Source organism: Bos grunniens, chromosome 4, assembly GCF_055505025.1.
Source record: "Bos grunniens cultivar Pamir isolate PY7600 chromosome 4, Bosgru_T2T1.0, whole genome shotgun sequence".
Classification (NCBI taxonomy): domain Eukaryota; kingdom Metazoa; phylum Chordata; class Mammalia; order Artiodactyla; family Bovidae; genus Bos; species Bos grunniens.
Window position 1 is genome coordinate 54,627,579 of NC_141168.1, and position 21,125 is coordinate 54,648,703.

At 46.3% G+C, this 21,125-nt stretch overlaps 1 protein-coding gene across 19 annotated transcripts in view; it reads left to right on the plus strand.

Annotated features, from left to right (window-relative positions):
- The first annotated feature begins 222 nt into the window (after positions 1-222).
- MINDY4 (MINDY lysine 48 deubiquitinase 4) overlaps positions 223-21,125 on the plus strand; it is a 118,300-nt gene continuing 97,397 nt past the window's right edge. For 17 of the 19 annotated variants that reach the window (XR_015163204.1, XR_015163203.1, XR_015163202.1 and 14 more), the window contains exons 1-5: positions 223-364; positions 6,427-6,546; positions 12,535-12,770; positions 16,213-16,459; positions 20,644-21,071. Coding sequence is in view for 5 of the 19 variants with exons in the window: in XM_086398449.1 (XP_086254575.1) it covers positions 302-364; positions 6,427-6,546; positions 12,535-12,770; positions 16,213-16,459; positions 20,644-21,071 (1,094 nt within the window). In the remaining 14 variants the exon portion in view is untranslated. The remainder of the gene's footprint in view (positions 365-6,426; positions 6,547-12,534; positions 12,771-16,212; positions 16,460-20,643; positions 21,072-21,125) is intronic. The other 2 variants (XM_086398451.1, XM_086398452.1) reach the window with 1 other exon arrangement.

Sequence of the window (21,125 nt, forward strand, 5' to 3'; positions counted from 1 at the left end):
AACTTGATCCAGGAAACCCAGAGGGACAAGGCCAGTGCCAGGACGCACAAGTCGGGAGTCCCTGGCCCGGTCCCTGGGATGCATGGGATTTGTGCCTTCTGGTTTCTGCTTCCCGCTCTCAGGGCAAGTTTAAAGGATGCTCCTCCCCTTTCCTCCCGCCTTCCCAACCCGCTCACTCCCAGGGGAGGGGCGGAGTTCCCGGGCCCTGCTGACACCGTCACCACGGCAACGCGGCCATACTGGCCGCAACGGACCGGGGGTCTGAGTCTGCGGCGCTGCGGCCTCGTGGCTAAAGCGGAGCATGGACACCCTCTTCGTGGAGGAGGTGGCGGCCTCCCTGATTAGGGAGTTCCTCAGCAGGAAGGTACGTGGCGCCACCCTTATAGTTATGGGAAGTTGCTTGATTGTGGGGGTGGGTGAGGGGAGCAGTCTGGAGACTCTCCGGCCCTGGAGACCTTTTGGGAGGGAACCCTTCCCCTGCCCGCTGCCTGCCCTAGAGATGACTGATGTGAGAGCCCCTTTCCCCGGACTTTGGGAACTACATTTCCCAGGAGCCCTTTCTGTGTCCGCTCACTTCCCGTAAGCCCGTAAGCAGGGACAGGATAGCGGCCGCCCTTAGAGGTATCTCTCCCTACCCGGCTCGCGAACCCCGGGCCTGCGCCCCACTCATTTTCTTAAGGTTCCCGAGGCTCTGGGAGCCCAGCAGGCCGGCATGGGTGCCCAACTCTGATGTAATCAGACTTACATCCCACTAGGCAAGAACTTCCTCCCAAAGGGAACCCAGAGGGCTAAAAAAAGTTCTTGCCAGTCAAACCCTTTAGTCCTGTTCATCAGTGGGAAGGTTCAATCGAGGTCGTTTTAAGTTCTCCTGTTATCTTGTACCGGTGGCTGTATCTTCCCTGGTGGCTCAGCTGGTGAAGAATCCACCTGCAATACAGGAGACCCCCGTTCGATTCCTGGGTCGGGAAGATCCCCTGGAGAAGGGATAGGCTACCCACTCCTGTATTCTTGGGCTTCCTTGATAGCTCAGATGGTAAAGAATCCGCCTGCAATGCGGGAGACCTGGATTCGATCCCTGGGTTGGGAAGATCCCCTGGAGGAGGTCATGGCAACCCATTCCAGTATTCTTGCTTGGAGACTCCCATGGACAGAGGAGCCTGGTGGGCGGCAGTCCATGGGGTGGCAAGGAGTCCAACACGACTGAGCTACTAAACACAGCAGAGCACATTATCTTGTACCAGGAGAGTTTTCGGGGAACTCAGAAGTTGGGGCGGTCCTTGGCTGTCACCTGTCCTGACAGTGGAGGTGAAGGCGGGCTGGGGAAGAGGTTGCTGGGAGTTACACCATGTATAGTAGGAGTGTAGGGAGAGTACCCATTGCTCTTACACAAGATCTCCTGGAGAAGGAAATGGCAACCCACTCCAGGATTCTTGCCTGGGAAATCCCTTGGACAGAGGAGCCTGGCAGGCTACAGTCCATGGGGTCGCAAAGAATCTGACAAAACTTAGCGATTAAACAACAACAGAAGAGGAATAATAAGACCTGCCCATGGCAGATTTATCAGAGAAGGCGATGGCACCCCACTCCAGTGTTCTTGCCTAGAGAATCCCAGGGACGGGGGAGCCTGGTGGGCTGCCGTCTATGGGGTCGCACAGAGTTGGACACGACTGAAGCAACTTAGCAGCAGCATGGCAGATTTATAGTGACAATTAATAATGATCTACAGGCAGGTTCCAGCCACTGTATCTGGCACATAGTAGGCATTCAACATCTCTGATGTGCCCCTGTTTTGAAAGTGTCTTTCTTTGCTTTTCGAAAATATATTTTTATTTAAAATGCAACGTGGCCTCAACTGTATCTGCTCTGTTTTTATGACTAATTGACCCACCATCACCTAGTCCTGGCTACACACAGGGTATCAATGATACACCCTGTGAGGATGACCACTGCCATCATTTAAGTCTGGGCTACCGAGCAGAACTCCCTGAATGTCTTCCCTATGCCTATCCTCTCTTGAGTACAAACGAAATCCAAAATTGTCAGCTGCTGTTCGAGGCTCCCCTGTAGCCTGACCCCAGCTTACCAGCCCAGTTTCATTTCCAGCTTCTCTCACATGCTTTCCCCTGTTCCTTCCCAAGTCCCATCTCCTTCAAGAGGTCTCAGGTACCTGTGGCTGGAATAACTGGCTCATTTGTCTGAGGTCTGCTCATGGGCCCTCATGTTATAGTTTATGCATCTGCCTGTCTCACTCACTAGACAGGTTCACATTGCTGACACTGAACTGGGCAGAGCCTTTGCAGTTATCTGGTTCACCTGGCTTCCTCTCTTTCAACTTTTCGTCGGGAGACACTAAACCCCAAGAGGAGAAAGGAGTCTGTTACCCACAGTCACTCAGAAAGGCATGGAGAGCTGGGACTGCAGCCCAGATCGGCCGCTTTCTGCTCTGGGGTGGAGACTGTGGACTCTCCTTGTGGCTTGGTGCAAAGCAGGTACCTACCTACCTAACCAAGAGAGTTCCCATCCTGATGTGAGGTACCTTCCAGGTGCCTGTTTATTTTCTCAAACCCTCATAACAGTGCTGAAACACATGTATAATTATTCCCTTTCACAAAAGACTATGATCAGACTGGGAGGTGAATAAACTTGCCTGGGGTGAGCGGATCAGATCATGCCACTCCTCTGCCCAAAACCCCCGGTATGTTTCTTTTGCAATTAGAATAAATCCCAGGAAAGGCCTTGCCCAGGCCTACCAGGCTCCCTACAACCTGGCTGCCAGCTCCCCCTTGAACCTCACCTTCTACTGCTGCTTCCTTTACCCTCCATCCTACATCATGCCCAGGTATGCTGGCCTCCTCCAAGTGTGATCCCTCCACAGGGAGAATCAGGACAGTCTCCTGGCAATGGCGGCATCCACCGAGCTCGTGCCCCAGCTGCACTCTCCTGCAAGCACGTGTCCTAGCCTGCCTCCACCACCTCTTGCAAGTGGTCATGCCCTAAGCCTGTCGTTTCCATAATCCCAGTTCCAAGCATCCCATCATCCTCACTTCCAGCTCATTCCCATCAGCAGCCCAATATAAACTATTCTTCAGCCTCACTCCCATCTCCATTCCACTGTTCTTGCCAACTTTTCATGGTCCCTCAGCCCTCCTGTGGCCTCTCCCCACGTCTTACCCACACATCACCCCTCAACACCCCGCTCAGCTCCCTTGTCTGTCTCTCCCTTCTTTATATTTGGCCTACTGCTTGCTTGCACTGCTCAGCTGAATGAGGCTGGGGAAAAACACACCGTTATGTTGACGGTTTCACGATCAATTCATGGTCTCTCACTCCTGTGATGTCTCAGAGATGCCTGCCCACCTGGTTATACTTGTCCAGTCTTGTTCTTAGTCACTCAATTGTTTCTGACTCTTTGCGACCCCATGGACTGTAGCCCGCCAGGCTCCTCTGTCCATGGGATTTCCCAGGCAAGAATACTGGAGTGGGTTGCCATTGCCTTCTCCAGTCTCCAATCTTAGATGGACATTTCACACATCTCTCTCCTCAAACTCCAGAGCCCCTTCCCCCTCTTAATTTCACTGAGAAAATAGAAGCATTCATGAGAAAACTCCATCATGCCGGACCACTACAGTAACTAACCCTCTTGGGCCTGAACCATCTGCCCCATCCTCCCTCCTGCTCTTAGGAATGAGTTCTCCATCCTCTGGGGAAGGCCAAGCCCCCGCTGTGTGCCTGTCCTCTCTGTGTGCTCCAGGACACTGGTGCAGTTACCATCCTCTCTCTCTATTGAATCATACATTTTTGCCTTCTCTACTGGGTGGATCCTATCAACATGTAAACATGCTTCTACACATCCCATCTTGACCCCCAAGCCCTTCCAGCTACTAGTCTATTTTTCTTCTCCCTTTTATAGCAAAACTGTATGAAAGGACTATGTATGCCCTGATTCTAATTCTGCTCCCTGTTTTCTCAAACTTTAATCAGGCTTTTGTCCCCATCAATCCATGGAGACAGCTCTTGTAAGGTTCATCAGTGACTTCTTATTTTTAGTCTTTACATTTACTGATCTAACAATCGTGTTGAACTCAGTTGGCTATGCCCTTCTTGGAAAACTCATTCTCCTTGGCTTCTGGAGGTCACCTCCCTTTTGCTTTTCCTTCTGTACCTCTCTGGTCACTCTTTCTTGGGTTCTTGGCAAGTTCCCTGTGGCTTCCGGAGCTGTGCATGTGAAAGTTGCTCAGTTGTGACCGAGTCTTTGCAGCCCCATGGATTGTAGCCTGCCAGGCTTCTCTGTCCATGGAACTCTCCAGGCCAGAACACTGGAGTGTGTAGCCTATCCCTTCTCCAGGGGATCTTCCCAACCCAGGGATCAAACCCAGGGCTCCCTCATTGCAGGCAGATTCTTCAGCTGAGCCACAAGGGAAGCCCAAGAATACTGGAGTGGGTAGCCTATCTCTTCTCCAGCAAATCTTCCCAACCCTGGAATTGAACTGGGGTTCCCTCATTGCAGGCAGATTCTTTACTGTCTGAGCCCCCAGGGAAGCCATGTGCGTGCCAGTGGATTTAAAGACTTAGTCTCTGACTCTCTTCTCTTCTCATTTTTCAGCCACTTCCACCACTGTTGTGGGTTCCATTACTGTCGACATGCTGACAGTTTCCAAATGTCTGTCTCTAGCCAAGACCTCTCCTTGAACTCTTACATTCTTTCCAACTGCCTAGTTTACATTTCCACTTAGATATCCAATAAACATCTCAACTTCACACATTCAAAACTCAATTCCTGATTCTTTCTACCTCCTGCAATTTTCCCCACTTCAGTAAGTAGCATCACTAACTGTATGGTTGGCTGGGCCAAAGCCTTTAGAACCATCCCTGGCTCTTTCCGTCTTATGCAGCCTGCATGCAGTCCATCTGTACACTTGTGGGCTTTACCATCAGAGCACATAAAGAATGTAACTACTATTTACACTTCTGCTACAACTACCCTGGTCCAAGCCACCTCCATCTTTCGTGTGAATTGTTCTATAGCTTCCTAGTCTTAATGCTTAATCCCCTGTCCCATATAGTCTGTCCTCAACCTAGAAGCCAAGCAGTCCTTTGCAAATAAATATGTTAGTTCAGAATGCTCCTTTTTCCCCAATCCTCCAGTAGGCTTCCCATTTCACAAAAGCCAACAAGGCCTTTGCTTAGCAAGCTCTGGGCAACCTCTCTGACTTTATTTCCTGTCACTTTCCCCTAGTTATATGGCTCTAGCTATACTGGCCTCCTTGTAGCTGCCACAGGGCCTTTGTACTTGTCATTTGGGTGAGCTCTATGAGGGTCAGGACTTTGGTCTTTTCACTCCTCTGCCTCTAGCAGACAAACTGGTGGACTAGTGGCTTGTTCCTTTCATTTCACAGATTGGAAACTGGAAAACAGGAGTGAGCACATGGATGATGGTCAGTAAATAGCTGACTAGAAACTTCCTTTTTATTCTCTTTGATTCAAGGTGGCATGCATATGTCATTTCACAAATTCTTCTTGGCCCAGCTCATGGCAGGTAGCAGTTTTTTTCTTGTTTTCCCAGCACTGAGAGCCTCTGCAAAATTCTGAACACAAAGCCTGGGGGAGCCTCTGAAGCCTGGCTCACACTGAGGTCTGGATCCATCAAGAGCAAGGGGCTCCCTTAGCGCCAGGCTGATCTGCGTGTGAGGCATCTCCCATTCTTCTGCCTTTCAGTGATCATCACTGTCTGGGGAGGTGGGCAGGCTGCAGCTGCTGTGGTTGTTTTCAAAAGAAGGAGCCAGACTCTTAAGGGGCCCCAAGGGCTGGGCCTTTTGGGAGTTCAGGGCTGGAGGATGGAAAGCAGCTGCGCTGGGACACAGCAGACATGTCCTTTGAGTCACCATGTGCTTCCTGTGAGTCTGGCTCCTGGTGTCATCTCCTCACAGTCCAGGATGGTCAGATCTCCAGCTATGTGAGTCCACTCTGTTACGCTGGACAAATCAACGCTGGTGCCCCATCTGCAAAAAGAAGGGAATGACTGTTGGCCTTTTGCTTATGTATTTCCTCCTGTTTATTTTTAAAGCTTCATATCCCGTGGCCCCAAATCTAAGCCAAACCCTGCGCTCCTGAGCCAGTGGTGGGCAGCGAGACAGTTACCTCCATTTTGCTTTCTTTTTCTCTAAAATGTGCTGACAGCTTCAGCCTGAGCTCCACCCACAGGGTGGCTGTAGGATTCGGAGTAATAATCATGAAGATGATGTCAAGTGTAAAAGTTACGTAAGAGTAAATTCTTAAGTCAGTTTTCAGTCCTCCCAATATACTGTGAGGAAGGTGGGAGAAGATGACGGTAATGAACATCAGCAGTCTTTTTGTTGATCCTCTGCGTCAGAGCTGGGAAGGTTTAGATTTAAAATGGTAAATAGTGATTTAGAGTACTTCCTTCAGGGCTTAAAGAAGACGTATGTGACCATGGACCAGGAACGCCCACGCTCCGATCTCAGCATAAACAGCAGAAACGATCTCCGAAAGGTTTTGCATCTTGAATTTCTCTACAAGGAGAACAAGGTACATACTTTCAAAGTGTGGTGGGGAGTTTTGGAACGGATTTTGGCAATGTCACAGTACTCACGAGCCCTGCCAGGTCACCAGAGACCAGTGGCTAGAGGCTTGCCGCACCTGCGGTCAGGGAGAACAGACAAATCCCGACTGTGTGCTGGGTTTCTTGCTTCTGTCTGCCCCACCCCACTGTCAGCGCGCATGCACTGTATGGGGCTCATTTTTGCACCCAGGCCTGAGCCTGTTAACAATTATTCCCTGTGCTCCTTCCCTTCCCGAGAGACTATTTTTAGTAAGACTGTACTGAAGAATATAGCATTCAGTTATGCTAAAATTTTCCATTCTTTGCCTCCTGAAAAAGGAATGGTTTTCCTTCTTCAGCTCGGAGTAATAACTTTTTTCTTAAGGCCACTGTGACATTTAATTCAGGCAGATGGGGGGTTTGGGTTCAGCTAACCCAGATGTGTTGAAGTTGAGATAGCAAATGGAACAGGTACTTCCTTGGGTGGTGATGGGGGTGCTTACTTGACCCCCCTCCTTGATCCCCCCACCGTCTGTTATAAGCCTTCAGAACGCTGCATAGTTTTCTTCTGTTGTGCTTATTACGCTTATAATAGAATATTTGTGTGGGTGTTTACTTAGGATCTGCCTCCCCCACTACTCTGGACGCTTCAGGATACCGGTTGTATCCCCATACTTCACCATGATGCTTGACGATGTGGTAAATAGTGTGTATTTATGAATGAATGAATGAATGAGCAAGTGAATGAAAATATGAATGAATGAATAAAAATACCGTTCTGAATTAATTGCTCTTTCTATTAGAAGAGAGAATCTTATGATTTGACTTGTTGACCAAAAATGAGGCACCATGTGAGAGTTGTGAGTTAAGTTTTATTTGGGGCAAAGTGATGACTGCAGCCTGGGAGGCAGCGCCTCAGCGCTGAGAGACTGCGCCAAAGAGGTAGTGCTGCCGCCACTGCTAAGTCGCTTCAGTCGTGTCCGACTCTGTGCGACCTCATAGACGGCAGCCCACCAGGCTCCCCCGTCCCTGGGATTCTCCAGGCAAGAACACTGGAGTGAGTTGCCATTTCCTCCTCCAATGCATGGAAGTGAAACGTGAAAGTGAAGTCACTCAGTCGTGTCCCCATGGACTGCAGCCCACCAGGCTCCTCCATCCATGGGATTTTCCAGGCAAGACTGCTGGAGTGGGTTGCCATTGCCTTCTCTGAAAAAGGTCGTGGGGAAAGGGCAATATATAAGATTTTGGTGAAGCAGGAATTCAGTGCAATCAAGCGCTTACTTTACAAGAGATTTTCTGCTAGTCACAAGGAGCTGATGTCATCATGAAGGGTTTTAATGCTTTTCTATGTATGAGGTACAAGGATTAGGATCCTGAAATCAGTTCCTAAAAATATTTCAGTATCCTGAAAATATCAGTTCCTGAAAACTGTCTTAAGACTTGTTCTACCAGTTTCCCTGGAGCACAGAGTGCCTCACTCTCCACCCTGAACTCCCTCAGGGTGTGCCAAGAGCTGCAGCAGCACAGGGGTCAATCTCCACAGAGGCAGATGGCAAATGCCCTTAGCAAGCACCAATTTATAGTTGACAGATTCAAGAACAGGCTCTCCAGCAGATGTTGCCTTGTGGGAGGGCGTAGTGTCAGAGGTGGAAAGAACCTCATGGACATGTTGTTCAGCGTTTATCACAAGTGGCAGCCAGGTGAAGTCTTTCCAGAAGTCCTGGAAAGACCTTTGTGCTCTGGGTCCTGTGGTGACACGCGGGCCCCTCCATCTCCTGTACACACTTGGTTGAAGTCCTGTAGACAGAAGACTACTGCCCAGGTAGCGGACACTCATCAGTCATCCACCGGCTCTCTTACAAGGCAGGAGAGTGGATTGTACATTTTACAAAGATTTTTTTTCCAGAGAGAGTGAGACAGTTAAGCAGAAAATTCAATTAACCATTGTGGCACAGTGAGATTTTTGTAAAGATGCACCTTTACCTAACTTCCCAGAAGCATCTTTGTCATTCAAGTTATTTTTATTTCTTCACTGTAGTATGGTCTCCCTAAGGTAGCTATTATCTTAAGATCCTTAAGATATTTTCATTCAGTTCAGTTCAGTTCAGTCACTCAGTCGTGTCCAACTCTTTGAGACCCCATGAACCGCAGCACGCCAGGCCTCCCTGTCCATCACCAACTCCTGGAGTCCACCCAAACCCATGTCCATCTAGTCGGTGATGCCAACCAACCATCTCATCCTCTGTCGTCCCCTTCTCCTCCCGCCCTCAATCTTTCCCAGCATCAGGGTCTTTTCAAATGAGTCAGCTCTTCGCATCAGGTGGCCAAAGTATTGGAGTTTCAGCTTCAACATCAGTCCTTCCAATGAATACCCAGGACTGATCTCCTTTAGAATGGACAGGTTGGATCTCCTTGCAGTCCAGGGAAGAGTCTTCTCCAACACCACAGTTCAAAAATATCAATTCTTCAGCACTCAGCATTCTTTATAGTCCAACTCTCACATCCATACATGACCACTGGAAAAACCATAGCCTTGACTAGACGGACGTTTGTTGACAAAGTGATGTCTCTGCTTCTTAATATGCTGTCTAGGTTAGTCATAACCTTCCTTCCAAGGAGTAAGTGTCTTTTAATTTCATGGTTGCAATCACCGTCTGCAGTGATTTTGGAGCCCAGAAAAATAAAGTCTGTCACTGTTTCCACTGTTTCCCCATCTATCTGCCATGAAGTGATGGGACCAGATGCCATGATCTTAGGTTTCTGGATGTTGAGCTTTAAGCCAACTTTTTCACTCTCCTCTTTCACTTTCATCAAGAGGCCCTTTAGTTCTTCTTCACTTTCTGCCATAAGGGTGGTGTCATCTGCATATCTGAGGTTATTGATATTTCTCCCGGCAATCTTGATTCCAGCTTGTGCTTCCTCCAGCCCAGCGTTTCTCATGATGTACTCTGCATATAAGTTAAATAAGCAGGGTGACAATATACAACCCTGATGTACTCCTTTTCCTATTTGGAACCAGTCTGTTTTTCCATGTCCAGTTCTAACTGTTGCTTCCTGACCTGCATACCGGTTTCTCAAGAGGCAGGTCAGGTGGTCTGGTATGCCCATCTCTTTCAGAATTTTCCACAGTTTCTTGTGATCCACACAGTCAAAGGCTTTGGCATAGTCAATAACACAGAAATAGATGTTTTTCTGGAACTCTCTTGCTTTTTCGATGATCCAATGGATGTTGGGAATTTGATCTCTGGTTCCTCTGCCTTTTTTAAAACCAGCTTAAACATCTGGAAGTTCACAGTTCACGTATTCCTGAAGCCTGGCTTGGAGAATTCTCAGCATTACTTTACTAGCGTGTGAGATGAGTGCAATTGTGCAGTAGTGAGAGCATTCTTTGGCATTGCCTTTCTTTGGGATTGGAATGAAAACTGACCTTTTCCAGTTCCTGTGGCCACTGCTGAGTTTTCCAAATTTGCTGACATATTGAGTGCAGCACTTTTACAGCATCATCTTTTAGGATTTGAAATAGCTCAACTGGAATTCCATCACCTCCACTAGCTTTGTTCATATTGATGCTTCCTAAGGCCCACTTGACTTCACATTCCAGGATGTCTGGCTCTAGGTGAGTGATCACACCATCGTGATTATCTGGGTCTTGACGATATTTTTGGTACAGTTCTCCTATGTATTCTTGCCACCTCTTCTTAATATCTTCGGTTTCTGTTATGTCCATACCATTTCTGTCATTTATTGAGCCCATCTTTGCATGAAATATTCCCTTGGTATCTCTAATTTTCTTGAAGAGATCTCTAGTCTTTTCCATTCTTTATTTTCCTCTATTTCTTTGCAATGATCACTGAGGGAGGCTGTCTTATCTCTACTTGCTATTCTTTGGAACTCTGCATTCAAATGGATATATCTTTCCTTTTCTCCTTTGCTTTTGGCTTCTCTTCTTTTCATAGCTATTTGTAAGGCCTCCCAGACAGCCATTTTGCTTTTTTGCATTTCTTTTTCTTGGGGATGGTCTTATTTCCTGTCTCCTGTACAATGTTACGAACCTCCATCCATAGTTCATCAGGCACTCTGTCTATCAGATGTAGTCCCTTAAATCTATTTCTCACTTCCACTGTATAGTCATTAGGGACTTGATTTAGGTCATACCTGAATGGTCTAGTAGTTTTCCCCACTTTCTTCAATTTCAGTCTGAATTTGGCAATAAGGAGTTCATGATCTGAGCCACAGTCAGCTCCTGATTATTTGATTTATCCAGTAGTTATTAGCTGTTATACAATAAATTGAAGCTTATATTTTACAGGAAAATATACTCATTAATCTGTCTATGTCATCACAATTTTCACGTTCACTCAGCTCAAAACTAGAGTGATTCTGGGAAAGCCCTGCGATTTAATGTTAATTCTAGTAATTTGGTTTCCCCCTTTAACTGTACCGTAGATAAAATGCCTATATAAAACTACGGTTTTGAAAAATGGTATCCGTAGATTTGTATAAAGGCTGTATCTTTATGAGCAAAATGATACGAAAAACCACAATGTATAATTCAGGTATTTAGGGCCCCAAATCTCTCATACTGAAAGGAAAATAAGAAGGTTGAAGTAAATTATGTAACGTCCCCAACCCCCCAACTCTCTTCCCTGTAAGTTTCGTTTAGACTTAGGCAAAATAATTTGGGTCCTATTCTAAAAAATAAAACTGTCCCCTGATTTTGACTGCCTGATAATTCTGTTGAGTTTGGTCATAACTTGTGGGTCTTGGTCCCAGAGTTCTACTACATAGGTCAGGGAAATTGTAAGGGGGAAAGACTGGATACACCCAAGGGTTCCCTCTGTGCTAGGCTCTTTATCAGGCACTTTATCGCTCTGACGGCAAACTCACCACCTGCCCCATGCATGGTTGCCTTTCCGAAGGGCCTGAATGTTACCCGGCAGGTGGGGTGCTGACTGCCACATGGTCTAGCTCCTGAGACCAGCTTGAATAGCTCTGTCTGTGTATATTACTTAGGTGAATGTCTAAAAGGAATCAGGGTTCTAATCTTGGCGGTTCTAGTTTAGTAAGACTCAGCAAGGCCTGAGAATTTGTGTTTGAAAAAAACCTTCAAAGGTAATATTTAGTGCTGTCAGAGTAGGGGAGTACTGACACCACTTGTTTCCAAAATCTACTACCAAAGAGTTTCATTTTATCTTTTTTAAAGATTGGGACATAAACGGAGTCAATCCTGACTGCCTCTCTGTGCTCTTGCACTAACCTTCTGCTGTTTGTCTCTGTCGTTCCTGTGTCCAGTGTTAGATGTTGAGTACACAAGCTAAGAAGGGGCTTCCCAGGTGGCTCAGTGGTAAAGAACCCGCCTGCGGCGCAGGAGCCACAGTAGACAAGGGTTAGATCCTCCACGGGAAGATCCCCTGGAGGAGGGCATGGCAACCCACTCCAGTATTTTGCCTGGAGAATGCCATGGACAGAGGAGCCTGGCAGGCTGCAGTCCATAGGGTCATAAAGAGTCGGACAAGACTGGTGACTTAGCACACACACACACGTAGCATACACAAAGAAATCATGCAGGGCCCAAATGTTTATAAACTTGTAGAATTAGTGATCATAAAGACTGAATTGTTTTTTTGAATGAAAGGATGTATGTTTTGTAAATTTATTTCCAGGCGAAAAAAACCAAGAGGAAATTTGATTAGGGGTGCCTCTGTTCATATCACATTTTATTACATTTGTTCACTGAATCTCCTGTCTCATGCATTGGATACTAGTTCTTTGAAGGTATTGATTTTATTTTCATCTCTGTTGCTCCCTAACACAGAACTTGACATATAATAAGTAGTTAGTGAATGTTTGCGGAGACAATGTATGGATGAGTAAGAAGTTGATAAACTATGTCAAAGAATTGCAGTGGCTGCTTTTCCCACCCTTCCTCTAAAACTGTAAATAAATTAAGGATTTTTTTTTTCTTCCAATGATAGGCAAAGGAAAATCCTCTGAAAACAAACCTTGAACTCATTACCAGATACTTTCTGGATCACTTTGGAAATATTGGTAACAATGTTACTCAAGAAACACGGATCCCCGAACTCTCAGTACCAAAGAAAAGTAACAAATTACCATTGAGAAGCTCAGAGACCACTCTGGTAAACATATACCACCTTGCAGATGAAGATGAGAGTTGGAGAACATCATTGTCAGAAATAAGCAAAGCCAGGTATCTCTTCTCATTTATACTGTGGATTAGTTTCTTATTGCTTCTGTAACAAATAATGATAAACTCAGTGGCTGTAAATAGTGGCTGTTTCTCCAGAGAAACACGACCAGCAGGAACCAATAAGATATATAAATGTGTATAGGTATAAATATACATTGGCTCCCCAGGTGGTGCTAGTGGCAGAGAACTCGCCTGCCAATGCAGCAAACATTAAGAAATGTGTTCGATCCGTGAGTTGGGACGATCCCCTGGAGGATGGCATGACAACCATCCTCCAGTTTTCTTGCCTGGAGAATCCTATGGAGCCTGGAGAGCTACAGTCCACAGTCTAAAAGAGTCAGACACTACTGAAGTGACTTAGCACGCATGCATAAATATATGTGTGTATAAATGTTATGTATTTAAATAAAGATTTATTTTAAGTAATTGGTTCATGTGGTCGTAGTGGCTGGCAAGTCTGAAATCTATGTGGCAGACTAGTATGCTGGAAGCTCAGGCAGGTTTTCTGTGTTACAGTCTTGAGGCAGAATAACTTCTTTGGGAAACTTCTGTTTTTGTTCTTAAGGTCATCAACTGATTAAATGAAGCCCACCTATATTATCTAGAGTGATATCCTTTACTTAAGCAGCTGATTGTAGATATTAATCACATCTAAAACATATCTTCATAGCAACATCTAGACTAGTGTTTGACCAAACACTTGGGGAGCATAGCCTAAACAAGTTGACCTACAAAACTGAACCATCCTGATGTCCTAAAGCGACACCAATTTATTACCTTACAGTTGAGGTCAGAAGCCGAAAATTGGTCTCACTGGGCTAATGGCAAGGTGTCAGGAGGGTTGGTTCTTCCTAGAAACTTTGAGGGGAGAATCTGTTTCCTTCCCTTTTTTAAATTCTAAAGGCTGCCTCCATTCCTTGGCTTGTGGCCTTTTCCTCTGTCTTCAGAGCACATCATTACAACCCCTGCTTCCTTTGTCACATCTCCTACTGCGGACTCATCCTCCTGTCTCCCTCTAAGAAGGACCCCTGGGACTGCACTGGGCCCACCCAGTTAATCTATGGTAATATGCCCATCTCAGGACTCTTTTGATTTATTTTTTACTGGATATAATTGCTTTACAACATCGTGTGAGTTTCCTCTGTACAACATTGTGAGTCACTTGTGTGTAACATTTATCCCCTCCCTCTTCATCTCAAGAGTCTTAACATAATCATGTCTGCAGAGTCCCTTTCTTTGCCGTGTAAGGTAACATATTCACAGGTTCCAGGGTTTAGGGTGTGAACATCTTCAGGAGGCCGTCACTCAGCCTCCTGTGGCTGAGTTTTCAGAATCCCTGTCATGGAGCTTTGTTGTTTTTCTCTAGAGGCCATGGGAATGGACCACTTTGTGATGGAGGATACTTATGATTCAAAATGTGTAATTTAATTTCCATGATTCAGGAGGTTCAAGGGCTTCCTTTGTTTGCATTTTCTTAAAGACAGGGGTATAGAATTCTGAGAGGCCACAGAACACTGGAGAGATGAAAAAAATCTGAAAAATAAGGCCTTTTAGAACTCAGAAAAAAAATGAAGTCGCATTCTTTTTTTAAAAAAACTATTTATTTATGTGGTTACACTGTGGAAAATTCTGAGAGAGATAGGCATACCAGACCACCTGTCCTGCCTCTTGAGAAACCTATATGTGGTCAGGAAGCAACAGTTAGAACTGGACATGGAAAAACAGACTGGTTCCAAATAGGAAAAGGAGTATGTCAAGGCTGTATATTGTCACCCTGCTTATTTAAGTTATATGCAGAGTACATCATGAGAAACACTGGGCTGGAGGAAGCACAAGCTGGAATCAAGATTGCCGGGAGAAATATCAATAACCTCAGATATGCAGATGACACCACCCTAATGGCAGAAAGTGAAGAAGAACTAAAGGGTCTCTTGATGAAAGTGAAAGAGGAGAGTGAAAAGTTGGCTTAAAGCTCAACATTCAGAAAACTAAGATCATGGCATCTGCCATCTATCTGCCATGACTTCATGGCAGATAGATGGGGAAACAGTGGCTGACTTTATTTTTCTGGGCTCCAAAATGACTGCAGATGGCGATTGCAGCAATGAAATTAAAAGACGCTTACTCCTTGGGAGGAAAGTTATGACCAACCTAGACAGCATATTGAAAAGCAGAGACATTACTTTGCCAACAAAGGTCCGTCTAGTCAAGGCTATGGTTTTTCCAGTGGTCATGTATGGATGTGAGAGTTGGACTATAAAGAAAGCTGAGCACTGAAGAATTGATACTTTTGAACTGTGGTGTTGGAGAAGACTCTTGAGAGTCCCTTGGACTGGAAGGAGGTCCAACCAGTCCATCCTAAAGGAGATCAGTCCTGGGTGTTCATTGGAAGGACTGATGTTGAAGCTGAAACTCCAATACTTTGGCCACCTGATGTGAAGAGCTGACTCATTTGAAAAGACCCTGATGGTGGGAAAGATTGAAGGCAGGAGAAGGGGACGACAGAGGATGAGATGGCTGGATGGCATTACCGACTCAATGGACATGAGTTTGGGTAAACTCTGGGAGTTGGTAATGGACAGGGAGGCCTGGTGTGCTGCGGTTCATGGGGTCACAAAGAGTCGGACATGACTGAGCAACTGAACTGAACTGAACTGGATCTTATCTGTGGCATGAGAATCTTCGATCTTTGTTGCAGCATGTGGGATCTAGTTCCCCAGCCAGGGATCAAACTTGGGCCCCCTGGATTGGGAGTGCGGAATCTTAGCCACTGGGCCACCAGGGAAGTCCTGCTCTCTTACTCTCTTAAACATACACACACATACACGTGCACCATCTTTTTTTCTTATTCTTTCTCTCTCTCAATGCCAAGCAACCCAGGAAAAGAAGCTGTTTCCATGCCTAACTTTGCTGAACTTTAACTGGGAACACCAAGTTTGCCAAAGGTCTCCATCCACCACCTTCAATAGTGTGCAGTAATGGGGCTCCACCCCTTTCAAGACTATACCATCCTCCCCCTTTATCCATGGGGGATACATTCCAAGCCCCCCAATAAATGCCCAGTACCCTGGTTAGTACTAAACCCTATATATACTATAGTTGGGGTGGGGTGGGGAACTATGGTATTGAAGGGCGACAGTTTTCCTTAATCACTGGGGTCTGGAAGAAACAAGGATGCTCTTTATGTTGACAGTTCAAGGAATCCTATCATCAGTCATCAACCCGGATTTTGTTTCTTGTTTCTGGCCTCATTTTGTAGGCCAGACCTGCCCAGATACAGAAGTCTTTTCTTTTCCTTACCTTTAATGATAAAGCTGGTTAGAAATCACCACAGATTTGTGAATGGGCTTACTGTGAGTGCCTATGGACTGTGCAATTTATTATTATTGCTAGCAATTTCCTTTGAGGACTCTGTTTTAATGGAAATATCCCTTTTTTGCAGACACGACAGTCTTGATGGGGATGTACTTGGTCATTTTGTATCATCCAAAAGGTCCTCACACAAAAGTAGGCCTATAAAGACTGTCGCAGGTGAAAGCCCCGCTGTGGCTTCTGCTTGGGAGAAGACGGACAAGCTTCCAATGTCAGAGCCTTCCTTGGACACGAAGAGGATGGGAGAGAAGGTCAGGCCAAAGTCTGGCCTGATTGTCCGAGGCATGATGGCCGGGCCCATTGCCAGCTCCCCACAGGTGGGCCTGATGCTTGAGCTATGAGCATGATGAGCTATGAGCTATGATGCTTGAGCCTGATGCTCTGAGCATGGAAATTGAGGACAGGCATGGCTTAAGGGGTGCCTGGGTTTATTTAGGGTGCCCCACAAGACAGCTCCAGAAGGGAGGATGTATATCATGGGATGGGCAAGAACAAGGGGCCTTTTATCATTCCCTAGCTCTACTGCCAGCTCTCTGTGGGGCCATGGCCTCATCACCTTCCCTGCCCTCAGTTTACCCATCTTATCAACTAGGTGGTTACCATCGTTCTATGTTCCTTTGCCGAGTGAGAACACATCGACCTAGGTTTATCTTTGCAGTTCAGGAGTGGGGGACCCAGCCAAGTCTACAGAACGTACTTTTTATTTTTAAAAACATGATAGTGAAAAGAGGAAAAAGAAATCCCAATCCTTATAGTTTGGTTTTGCTTTAAAAAAAATTCTAAAAATTTAACACTGATGTTTTATAGACTCCCTTAAAGAGAGGTGATGGTAGGCTCCTGTCAGGTGGGAAACTAAAGCAAAGGAGAGAATGAATGTAAAAAGAGTTTGTAAAACTTTAAAAGAGAAACAGAACAACAAAGGAAAATCAAACACCAAACTCATAGTGTACTGTCAGTCAAATCAGGGAGCCTAAGCAAACCAAAAACAGGTCATCTGTGTCCACGCTGGTCACCCCACTCTCGGGGCAGCATGTGTACATGCAAGTGAGGCTTCAGGGGCAGCGCTGTTCTTCCAGCTCATCTGGAATTAAAGGCAAAAAGCAGTGGACCCTCTCTCCGCCCCTGCCTACATCTCGTGAGATTTTTGGACAAGGTCTTTAAAGGTCTTTTGGACACGGTCTCTTGGCCATGGTCTTGTTTGTTAGACCAGGTGTCCGACACACCTTTGAGATCTGGAATTTCATGGCTCAGAGATGATCATGCAATTGGAAAAGGGAAAAGTTTCTTCATTGTCTTTTCAGAAAACTAGGGGTATTCTTTACTATTACATCAAAGCTAGACAAGTTGTTTCTTAATGTGGAATCTGAAACCATCCCAATGAACTTTTTGTGTGTTATCAGTTTTCATTGGTTTGTTTTGCACTTTGAATGAATCTTTTACCACCGCATGGCTTAGTAACACGATGCATTGGTCACCTGAAAGTTATTGTTTTATGAAGTTATATAGATTCTCTGAATGTTGACACATTTCATTATACAAGAAACCATAAAAAAAAGTCACATTTGTTAATGTCATCACTCAACTCATCAGAAAGTTTTTAAGTATCCAGAAGCCCTCAAGTTTATAATGGTAAACATGTTTCTCCAAATTCTGATTTTTAAGGTAACTTGTATTTGATCACTGGCAACAATATATCATTTGTTTCCCTTGAGTTCAATTTATTTTCAAGAAAATGCCTGCCAAAGACCTGTCTGAATTAACCGTAGTTCATCTGTCAGTGGTTCCATGAAACACAGTAGCAAGTTCAGCTCACAGCTCAGATGGCTGCATATAGGGCTTTGCCTAGTCACAGCCGTCATCATCTGTATCCCACACAATGTTTATATATATATCTCCTACTTTGTCACACAGACTATTAAAGAGATGTCTAACACAGGATCAAGATCGGAGGCAATTAACATTTTCTGTGCATCAGCAAGGACATTCTTAAGTGAAATTAGCATGTTTATTGTAAGTGCGGTTGAATACCTCGAGCACTGGTATAGTTGGGTGCCGCTGCCTTGATTCGTGCTGAAGGTCAGCAGGTTTTCCCACCAGTGCTTTTGGATCATCACTGCAAGCATCAACATGGTGAAAAACGCACATCATATCTTATTATTATAATGAAAATAGTTTTGAGCTCTCTGAAAGGGTTTGGGCAGGGACCCCTAAGGTTGATGGGCTATACTTTGAGAACTGGTGGACCAGATGAATGTTAGGGTCCTATCGTACCATGACTTGCTTTTTTATATATGTATTTATTTGTTTGGCAGTGCCGGGTCTTAGTTGCGGCACGAGGGATCTTCGATTTTCATTGTGGCATGAGGGATCTTTAGTTGTGGCATGTGGGATCTAGTTCCCTGACCAAGAATTGAACTTGGGTCCCCTGCATTGGGAGCGCAGAGTCTTAGCCACTGGACCACCAGGCAGGTCCTGCCTACCATGACTTTCGAATCATCAAGTCTGTGCAGTTCAGTCCCCTTCAGTACTGAGGTGTGAGGGCGAGGGCTTGGACCTGCTTTACTACTGAGAGATTGCCACAAACTCCTTCCCAAAGAAGAAGCAGTTCTCCTCTGAGGTGTTTTTTTCCCCTGGGGTATCTGAATCTTGTGAAGGGACACTAAAGTGGCATTTCCCCAGGTTTTCTGGAAGGTGTTCTGTGGGCTTTTGAGTGCTTTGGCCATACAAGAGAAAAGAGCGAGGTTTGCTAGGTATTGCATCATTTTTTACCTCTAGGTCAGCTCTGCACTTTCGAAGGATGAGTAAGAGGCTGGGTTCCCTGCCCTTGGCCGGAAGTTTGGGTCTCCTTGGGAACAATGACTAATGTTTTCTTTGCTCTGTGGCAAGGAATGCCCTGGGTGGCTTTCGGAGGAGGTTTATGGTGCCTAGTAATTTCCACTGGGTGGGAACAGGACAGAATTAGATGTTCTTTTTTTGGCACAGGCTTTACCATTTGGCTCAGGATTATTTCTGGAATTGCTGAGATCCAGAAAAAGCTCAGCAGGTGTATTTTTGTCCCCTCCCTCTACTCCTCCACCTCAGACGGGTAACAACGTGAGTTCCCATTTTACTGGTTAATGATTGATAGAGAGGACACTTCAGTTGACTGCTCTGAAGTTCCTGCATTTTGAAAGTGAGCAAGACTTGATTGCTTACTAGGTATAGGTCACTGAACTGGGAAGCTCTGGGGACACCAGAGAGGAAGGAATAACGGCCTCCATCACTTGGTCTACTGGCAGGAAAGGGTAGGGCCGTGAGTATGCGGGGACAGGGGCAAAGATACTAAGCAGTGGCGTTGTAACATTTGCTGGCTGCTTCAAGAGGTTGGCTCTGTGCTACTGCCGTACATGGGTCTGGGTCTTTCCTTTAGCCCTCACCGTGGTCTTGTGGGAAGTCAGCACTGCAGGTCCCCAATTGTTTATCCAAAACCTCTGGGCCAAATGTGCTTTGTAATTTAGATTTTTTTTTTTTAAACTTCAGAAAGGAAATACAGTGCATAAACCACGTACCACAGAATGCCCGAAGTAGGGTTTGATGTAGCATCCCATAAACAAAACATATCTGCCACAAAGCATATGAATATTCATGCTTGAAAAAAGACCGCAAGGGAATTCCTACAATCCAGTGGTTAAGGTTCCTCACTTTCACTGCTGAGGGCCTGGGTTTGATCCCTGGTCAGGAAACTACGATACGCCAAGCCCCATGGTGTGGTGGGGTAAAAAAAAGACTACAAGTAACTTCATAACAACTAAAAAGAATTTGCCATAGGATTCCAACAGAAATGTTCACTTTTTAGAGGTTTTGGGGTTTAGAAATTACAGATAGCAGATTGTAGACAGATTAGATTACAGGAAGGGCAAGTGAGGAACAAAGAAGTTCAATGACTTGTCACAGGGGACATAGCTAGCAGGTGGCGATTCAGGAATTAGAATACATCTGACCCTGGATGGAGAAGGCAACGGCACCCCACTCCAGTACTCTTGCCTGGAAAATCCCATGGATGGAGGAGCCTGGTAGGCTGCAGTCCATGGGGTCGCTGAGGGTTGGAAACGACTGAGCAACTTCACTTTCACGCATTGGAGAAGGAAATGGCAGCCCACTCCAGTGTTCTTGCCTGGAGACTCCCAGGGACGGGGGAGCCTGGTGGGCTGCCGTCTATGGGGTTGCACAGAGTCGGACACGACTGAAGTGACTTAGTAGTAGTAGTAGCTGACCCTGGAGCTCTCTCTAAGGGGTGTGGGATGGGGCTGAGGCATGCTCCTGGGGTTTATGCTCGTGGGGTGCTGAGAAAGCATGAGAGAAGTGGGGCCCCTGAGAGTCTCCTCAGAGGGTAGGTAGAATTTTAAGAGAAGGACTTGAGGATGGAAAAAGTGAGAAGGGAACATCATAGTCTTGAAGTAGGTTATTTCCCACCTCCTTCCAAGGGGATCCTCACCTCTGCTTTTGTCCTTGTCCCTTTCAGGATTCCCTCCGCAAACGCTCACTGAGGCGGTCCCCGGCCTTGAGCAGTGCTACCCAGCCTCACAAGGAAGGGAGCCCACAAGAGCCCGAGCTCTCTACTCACACCTCCACCTGTCCCACCCCTCTGGAGGGACCAGCTTCCAGCACCACCTCCACCTCTAGGAGCCCTCAGGGCCCGCTCAGCGAGCTAACCTGGGAAAAGCAGAGAACCTTGCCTGGCAGCCCGCCTCACCTACCAGGCAAAGGGCTGCTCCCCAGGGGGAGTGGCAGGTGGAGAGACCTTTCTGAAGACAGTCCAGCTGTGGACAGTGGCTCAGAGGCCATCAGAACCCCCCCGAAGTTCTCCCTGTCCAGTGGGAATGTCCCGAAGACGCAGGAGAAGCCGGAGAGAGCGTTCGAACGGCAGGGGAGCCAGCCCCCATCCCTCAGGTGAGTGTGCTATGCTCAGGTGATGGTTTTTCAGAGAACAGTCCAGTCCTGAGT